At 50.5% G+C, this 8,379-nt stretch overlaps 1 protein-coding gene across 1 annotated transcript; it reads right to left on the bottom strand.

The window, feature by feature from the left end:
* Positions 1-513: 513 nt before the first annotated feature.
* Positions 514-7,598, bottom strand: CD8A (CD8 subunit alpha). The gene is made up of 6 exons (XM_008008502.3): positions 6,703-7,598; positions 6,261-6,614; positions 5,575-5,685; positions 5,263-5,373; positions 4,455-4,485; positions 514-1,863 (listed from the first exon to the last, which is right to left on the bottom strand). The coding sequence occupies exons 1-6, from the start codon at positions 6,872-6,874 to the stop codon at positions 1,812-1,814; spliced, it is 831 nt and encodes a 276-aa protein (XP_008006693.1). The 5' UTR covers positions 6,875-7,598; the 3' UTR covers positions 514-1,811.
* Between the last annotated feature and the right edge of the window lie 781 nt (positions 7,599-8,379).

Consider the following 8,379-nt stretch of genomic DNA (forward strand, 5'->3'; position numbering starts at 1 on the left):
ATGGGGAATTTGTCTCATGGGTAATATCTCAGCTTTCTCTTCTGCTTTAACAGACACAGGCTACTTCACTTAGGGAATGGAAAGCCACTCTTGCTTTCTGTTCTCTAAAAGTATCTTGGTTTTAAAACTTACAACAGACTTCTGGAGGGCTGATTACATGGGTGTGTTTCCTTTATGATGTCATTGCTGTACATTTACAACTTAAGCAATTTTCAGTACATATATTTTACCTCAACAACAAGACGACTTTGTGATTTATCATGAAAGGAGCATCGTCTCATCTGTTACCAAGAAAGAACAAAAGGAAGAAGGGTGATGCAGGATGAAGCTAATCTATTTTGATTGATGTGAAAATGGCAGGCTCAGGTGAAGGTGAGGACTGATTCAATAATTTTAGGTCTTTATCCTAAAGAAACAAAGATATATGCAACATTTTAGTAGTGTTATAGTAGGAAAAGTTTGGAAACAACTAAATACCAGGTAATAGTTAAATAAATGATGGCACAACCAAAATAGGATGCTATTTATCCATTAAAGAGGATACTACAAATGTTTATTCATTAAAGCCACTTATAACAACATTGTACAATCCCATTTTAAAAAGAAAGACATATTTTACACGTATGCATAGAAAATAATCAAGAAGAAAGTATACCATATTAACAGATTATTTCTAAGGTGAAGAATTATGAGTGGTCTACTTCCTTATCTACTTAAGTTTTTTCTCTCCAATGGGCAGGCATTGCTTGTACCATACTGTACGCAAGGAAGTGCGTGTTTGGGACAGCAGTTTGGGCTCTCAGCCTCCTTAAGAGAGTCAGGTCTGCCTCATCCCCGTATCTGCTAGTTGAGCAGAGGCCAGGGCTGTGCGAGCGGCTCTCCAACAATTGTCTTTATAAAGTATAAAACGTCATCAGTGATCCCAGGAGCATGTTTGTATCTCAAATTCAGAGATTCAAGAGGGCCTTAGTTTAACCTCACTGATGCTCAAATTCTATTTGTAAAGGAGTGGCCTCTCCTCTTTCACCCGCCCCTCTGCAATGCAAGGGCTGGGAGAGCAATTTCGCCTCCATGTAGCGGTTTCACAGAGATTTTCTTTAGAGACAGAGGGATTAGATTTCAAGGGTTAAGCTCACCCCTTCATTTTATTTTAGGTCTACAGAATTTTAGACTTGATTATATTTTAAAAAGAGTCTGATGTTTACATTATATAACTCTGCCAAAGGCAGTTGTCTTTAGTTCATTACCTCCTCCAGACTCTAGGCACAGTATCCCAGGTATCAAGAAGTACTTGTTCCCTTGCAGTTGGAGACTCAAGCAACTCGCCCTGAGACAGGGTCCTTGGAAAGAAAGACCTGAATGGTGTGGAGGAAAGAGCCCTGAGCTGGGAGATAAGGTCCCTCCAGCTACTGCTCCAACCCTGACTTGCTGTGTGCCTTTGATCAAGCTGTCTCTGGGCTTTAGCTCCCCCTTTGTAAAATGGGTGGGGAAGAGGTTGAGATAGCATGGGTGCCTCCGGCTCTGTCAGCATGATTCTGAGAACTCTGCGGGTAGTTCTGACTTGCCCCTTTCCACACCCCACCCCGATGTGCGCACAACAGTATTGTGACCCTTGTGGTGTACTGTAGATTTTACCTAGTTTTGTTTCCCGTCAAACACATAAAGTAATCTTTCCCACCCCACCCCCGCTAAAATAATAATCATGAGAATGAATACATAGGGAGGAAGACTGGAAAAAATGAAAGGGAAGGACTTGCTCCCTCAAAACGAAGGATCTCAGTTTGAAGTAACGTGGTGGCTGTCGCACAGGGTTAGACGTATCTCTCCGAAAGGATGGGCTTGCCTCCCGATTTGACCACAGGCCTGAAAGAAAGGAAAGCGACCATCATTGTAGCGAGAACCCCATCGGTGCAGCTTCCATCCGGCCATGTCCAGCCTCCCAAACCCCTAGCCTTTGAAAAGTCTGAGAACCTGCTCCAGGGGCACCAGCATGGGATTGGCTGAATGACCTCAGCACAGCACCCCTGCTAAATGCCTTACTTGCGGCAGCTCATGTAATCCTCACCGCAGCCTTAAGGGTGGGCGCTGAGCTTGAGAAGTTAAACTTGCCCAAGGTCACACATCTAGGTGGTGGCTGAGCCAGGATTAAACGGAGTTAGTGTAGCTTCCTGGAGCCCTTGTCAAGGTCTTCACAGAGGTGTGAGAGTGAGACTGATAACCAAAGTCATTAGCTGACCTGATTCTCAGCCCCGGAGGATCACAGGGAGCGAGGAGGATGTGAGCAAATCACCATCATCAGCCAAATGATGTTAGGGTAACTAAAAACGTGTTAGTGGCCGGGTGCAGTGGCTCACGCCTGTAATCCCAGCACTTCGGGAGGCCAAGGCTGGCGGATCACGAGATCAAGAGATCGAGACCATCCTGGTCAACATGGTGAAACCCCATCTCTATTAAAAATATAAAAATTAGCTGGGCGTGGCGGCGGGCGCGTGTAGTCCCAGTTACTCGGGAGGCTAAGGCAGGAGAATCACTTGAACCCAGGAGGCGGAGGTTGCAGTGAGTCAAGATCACACCATTGCACTCCAGCCTGGGCAACACAGCAAGACGCCATCTCAAAAAAAAAAAAGAAAGAAAGAAAGAAAGAAAAAAAAGTGTGAATTCAGCACCAGGCTAGCACTTCGTAGACATGCTAATTCATCATGAGTGTCATGTCTGCACTCTCGGCCCTCTAAAACCTCTCTGTTGAAGTGGAGCGGCCCACCATCATCACTGAGTATTATAACTCAGGTGTTGGAATTCCCCAGATGTGTTTAATCTGTATAGCTTTGTATTTTAAGGCAGAACTTTATTCTCAGTTATTCAGCTCAAAATAAGAGTTTTGAGAAAAGGGATGATCCTCCTACAAAAGTTCCCAAGTGTACCCTGAATAATAAAAATGCTAAAACTTTTCTCCTGTTTTTTTTTTTTTTTTTTTTTTTTTTTGAGATGGAATCTTGCTGTTACCCAAGCTGGAGTGCAGTGATACGATCTCAGCTCACTGCAACCTCCACCTCCTGGGTTCAAGAGATTCTCCTGCCTCAGCCTCCTGAGTAGCTTGGATTATAGGTATGCACCACAATACCCGGCTGATTTTTAAAAAGTCTTTATCCCCTTGGTATATCACCTATAACATATGCATTGGAAATTCATTGGTAAAAATAACAACGTGTAAAGTCCTGAATTTGGATTTCCTCAGAAAAATGTAAAGGTGTATAAAATGCAAACTCCAGGTATAAAATGTAAAATATTTCATCTACTGAATAGAACTGGTGTACATATTCGGTTATCCTTAACACTTCAGCCTGCAGCCACGGGGAAGGTGTCTGAGCTTTGGATGGAAGTTGCAGCTCCCCGGCAGTATGACCTTGGACAAATCACTAAATGTTCTAAGCCTCAGTTTCCTTATTTGTACAATGCAGGTAATTGTGACTACTTTAAAGGTTGTTATAAAACTTAAAATAAAAAAAGTCTATCTATAAAGCAAGTAACATGCATTAGAGGCTTTCATCAAATGGTTGTTATCATTGATAATCTGAGTTTAATTGTGCCTTTGCCACTTTACTAATCCCTGAGCCGTGAGATGGGACAAGGTTGCTGTGAGGATTAAGAGAGACGGGGTGTATTACCCCTATCACAGGTCTGACTAGAGCAGGCACTTGTTAGATGCTACCACAGGGATGCCTCAGCCAACGGGTGAAGAGAGGAGGTTTATAACAATGAGAGTGTGTGTGTGTGTGTGTGTGTTTTAATCATTTCAGAATGATCATGGGCTGAAACTGGATGGGGCACTCACTTGAGCTGCCAGGGAGCTAATTGTCCCTGCATCTCATTCCCCTTTTTTCTACTCCAGTCCTTGACAGCAAAACAAGGTCCTACGTGACACAGAGAAATTAGGAAGCAAAGCCATTATGTTTTTGGTTCAGCTGATAAAAGATTGGCTCTCCCTCAAAAAACTAGACCAGCCAAGTAGGAAAAAACAAAAAAAACAAAAAAACAAAAAAAAACGGTTTTCTTAAGACAATAACAAAACCCAGACGGAATAATCAGAATAAAGAGGAGGTCAGGTCCTCCAAGGAGCTAGGATGAATTGAGGGAATCCCTCAGGATTTTTTGGTTTTCTTTTTTGTTTGTTTTTTTGTTTTTTTTTTTTTAAGTGCCAGGCCAAATAAGATGGAGATTTACTGGAGTCACACTGTGTCCACACCAGCCTAACCTGGGCCTACTTTTTCTCAAGGATGCAGGCCAGATGCCAGCCTTGGCCTCTCTTTGCTCAGAAACTACCTGACTCCCTGCCCCAGGACTCCACGGCCATGACCTCTCTCTGGGAAAAGTTGCTACTATTTGCTACTGGGGAAACCAGGACCCCACCCCAGGGCTGGCCAAGGTGAGCAGGCTGAGTGTTCCAAGAGACTCACCTGGGACATTTGCAAACACGTCTTCGGTTCCCTGGATAAGGAAAAAGAAGGGAAAAAGTGAGTGCCCCCATCCACCAGTAGTCCCCAAAGACAGTGTTTTTCTTTTGTTTTGTTTTAGTGTTGTTGTTGTTGTTGTTGTTGTTGCTGCTGTTGCTGTTTTTTGATTTTACAAAAAATCATTTCAGAACCATCATGGGCTGAAATTGGATGAGGCAAATAGGGAATTGCCCCTACGAATTCTCCCCTATTTCTTTGAGGATTATAACTCTTGAGAGCCGAGTAAGGGCTTCTTATCCATCCTTCGTCTCAAGCATCAATTTTTTAAAAATTGCAACTACAGACGCGGGCGAAAGCAGGGAGCCTGCAGACCTGATCCGGCACCTCCCTTGCATGGGACCCAAAGCAGAGTAGGCGGTTCGCGGGAAGAGGGCCAAGGACGAACCTCAAACTGGTCGTGGTTTTGACTTAACCCCCCTGGGCACTTGACCCAGGGCCGCAGCGGCCGCCTCCTGGCGGGCGTTTGTCTTGTGTCCCGACATGTGCGCGCGCTGCGGGCTTCGCTGACCGAACACACCCGCTGCAGCGGCTCTGGGAACAGGGCTTTGTCTCCCAAAACCTCTCTGAGAGCGCAAGGAGCGGGAAGGGCTTTCCCGCATTCTCTCTCCAGGAAAGAAGTGCCTGTACCTGCGGGGCAGCTCGGGAGTCCCAGAAATCTCAACCCCACACCCCACAAGGTCCGCCTGGAGCTAGCAGCGCCAAAGGCAGGAGCAGAGCCGTCTCCACCCGGCCGCGATTCCTCGGGACTTACTGTGGTTGCAGTAAAGGGTGATGATCAGTGACAGGAGAAGGACCCCGCAGGCCCCGGCCAAGGGCGCCCAGATGTAGATATCACAGGCGAAGTCCAGCCCTCTTGTGTTCACTGACGACACCAAAGACGCCGACATTCAGGAGCGGGCCCGGGACCTCTCAACCGCCCCGCCATCCCAGGCACGTCTCTCCACCTCAGGACTCGGTTTCCCACCACTTGGATAGCCCTTGACCTACAGTATCAGGGCTCCCCTTGGCATGGGCTCTCCCCGCGGTCCGTGCCGCCCCCGCCCCGAGCCCCAGCACGCCTCACCTGAGCCCCCCGCCGCTGGCCGGCACGCCTCTGGGCGCAGGGACAGGGGCTGCGACGCGGTGGTGGGCGCCGGTGTGGGTGGTCGCGGCGCTGGCGTAGTGGTGGGCTTCGCTGCAGGGGCAACAGAGCGTGGCTGGGGGCCAGGCTGGGATTATGGACGCGCCCCCGCCCCGGCCACAGCCTCGCGCGCCTTTCCCCACGGGAACACCTCCCCCCGGTTTTCCTGGGAGAAGGGATGGCAGAGGAGACGGGATAGGTACCCCGGAATGCGCGCGGCCCTGTGCTCGGGCCTTGGCTTAGCCAAGCCACGCGGCGCCTGGCCCAAGCGTAGGAGCCCGCTCCCCTGCACCTGTCTTCTCTCCCGGGCAACCAGCAACCCTGGAGCGCGGGTTGATTGCTGTCCGCATTTTACCCACGAACAAACGGAGGCGTAGAGAATTTAAGTCATTCGCCCAGAATCACACAAGCATCCGAACTCGAGCCCAGATCGGCCGGACGTAAAATACTATTCCTAGTCCCTACTCAGGCGCACGTTAGCCTCAGTTTGCTGTGTCTGTGAAATGGGAACAATATCTAAGTCTCTTCCAGGTGCGCTAAGAGGCTTGAAAGCAGGGCCTATGTGTGGAAAACAGGTTGAGGTGAACCCCAAGCCCCACGCGGAGAGGTGCCGCACCCCGCGCCCGGACCTGGCAGGAAGACCGGCACGAAGTGGCTGAAGTACATGATGGAGTTGCTCAGGGCCGAGCAGAAATAGTAGCCCTCGTTCTCCTGGCGGAAGTCACGTAGGGTGAGGACGAAGGTGTCCCCCAACCTCTTGCCCGAGAACCGCTGGGTGTCCAGCCCCTCCGCCGCCTTGGGCTTGTTTTGGGAGAGGTATAGGAGGAAGGTGGGGCGGGCGGCGGTGCCGCGCGGCTGGAAGAGCCACGAGCAGCCCGACGTCGGGTTGGACAGCAGCACCTGGCATTTCAGCTCAACAGTCTCTCCCAGGTTCCAGGTCCGATCCAGCGGCGACACCCGGAACTGGCTTGGCCTGGCGGCGTCTGCAGGCAGCAGGCAGCGAGGCTGAGCCCCGAGACCCGCGCCCCCCGCCCGCCCCATCCCCTGCCTTTCCGGGGGTCGCAAACTCACGGAGCAGCAAGACCAGCGGCAGGAGCAAGGCGGTCACGGGTGGGGCCATGACACGCTCCCCAGGACGCGGCTCGGCTCGAAGCTCGGGCGCCACGGGAGGCGCGCGGGAGCAGGTGGGGAGCGGAGGGGGGGAAGTTGCGCCCTTCGGCCGGCCTGGAGCCTGATTTCGCATTTGGAGGATGTGATGTCACCCGAAGCCCCCGCCGAGGAAAGTCACCCTCCTTTTCGCGGTTGTCGCCTTCCAGCCCGGTGAGGAGGCTGGGGCCCGTGAATGCGGCCGTCGAGGCAGCCTGGTCAGGCAACTGGGGGCAGCTGAAAACTGCGGGTTCGGGGATGAGGAAAAGGGCTTGGAAATAGTCCCTGGAAATGGTTGTGTTAGGAGAGTGACAGAGTGGGTGAAGGGAGATCAAAGATTTCAAGAAGTGAGGGTGAGAGTCGGCAGGAAAGGAGGGAGTGTCCCTTCCTTTGCCTTCACTAAAGGCGTCTCTTATACTGTCACCCTGGGGCTTTTTGTTGGCAAAATGGGCACTGAGGGCTGAAAAGGAAGAGGAGCTAGCCACCTGCCCGCTTCTCAGGAACTCGCGCAGAGCAGCCCCAGTGTTCACCGAGGAAGGGCCCTCTCCCTTCCCCCAGGAAATTTCCATGAGGGCGGCAGCAGCCGAAGCTTTGGGTGGCGGTGTCAGTGCGCTGCTGACCTCATCCTTCCGGCCTTTCATCCAGCGGCGAAACTCACCAAACAGTCGCATCTCTTCTTGGAGCCTTTGCAACAGCCCGCACACTAGTCTCTCTCCTGACCAGTCCTCCAGCCACGTTGTTATAAAAATTATTATTCTCATAAAGGGGATCTAACAGCGTCACTCCTGCAGCCTCCCATGTCCTGCATTGCTGGATGGAAACTCAACCCTCAGCTTGGTTGACCAGCCCTTGGGTGCTGGCTCCTCCCAGCCTCCGCACAGCCCCCTGCCCTGCCTTTCCCAAACACCTGCAGCTGCAGCTGCAGTTTCACAGGCTTGAGGTTATTCAACCCCTGCGCTCTGTGCTTTCACGCCTTTGCACTTGCTGTAGATCCGCCTGGAATGCTGGTCTGTGAAAGCCCTGGAGGCAGCTCCTGTGCAGTCTCATTTGGACCTCATTTCTTTCACCCCCAGCTCTGGGTGCTCGGCCGGGAGGTGTGGGTGACCTGGGTGAATGCTTGGGTGGAGGCGGTTTTCTCTCTTCTGTCCCTAGCACACTTGTGTCCCCTTCCTTTCTCTTTCTTTCTTTCTTTCTTTCTTTCTTTCTCTTCTCTTTCTTTCTTTCTTTCTTTCTTTCTTTCTTTCTTTCTTTCTTTCTTTCTTTCTTTCTTTCTTTCTTTTCTTTCTTTCTTTCTTTCTTTCTTTCTTTCTTTCTTTGTAAAAAAAGACTGGAGTCTGGCTGTTTTGCTCAGGCTGGCCTTGGGACTCCTGGGCTCCAGTGATCCTCCTGCCCCAGCCTCCTGAGTAGCTGCGACTACAGGCTCATCCTTCCTTTTTGCCTGTTTCTGTCCTGAAACCTTCTAACCCCAGTGGCATGCCCTCTTCCCATTTCTTCAGGGTTTCTGAGTCTTTCCACTTTGGATCCCATTGTGGCTGCACCTCACATTACTACTGCTTGATCCTAGAGACAAGACACCTGGCATTCTGTGTTCCACATGTCTAT

The sequence above is a fragment of the Chlorocebus sabaeus genome, chromosome 14 (genome assembly GCF_047675955.1).
Source record: "Chlorocebus sabaeus isolate Y175 chromosome 14, mChlSab1.0.hap1, whole genome shotgun sequence".
Lineage (NCBI taxonomy): Eukaryota > Metazoa > Chordata > Mammalia > Primates > Cercopithecidae > Chlorocebus > Chlorocebus sabaeus.

What these genes read in the sequence shown, in the direction of transcription:
- CD8A (XM_008008502.3), bottom strand. Translation starts at nt 6,874, where the DNA reads ATGCGAAATCAGGCTCCAGGCCGGCCGAAGGGCGCAACTTCCCCCCCT. An exon ending in GCCGCTGGTCTTGCTGCTCC is followed by an intron (nt 6,615 to 6,702) that starts GTGAGTTTGCGA and finishes TGCTGCCTGCAG; the next exon opens with ACGCCGCCAGGCCAAGCCAG. An exon ending in GCCAGCGGCGGGGGGCTCAG is followed by an intron (nt 5,374 to 5,574) that starts GTGAGGCGTGCT and finishes TGGTGTCGTCAG; the next exon opens with TGAACACAAGAGGGCTGGAC.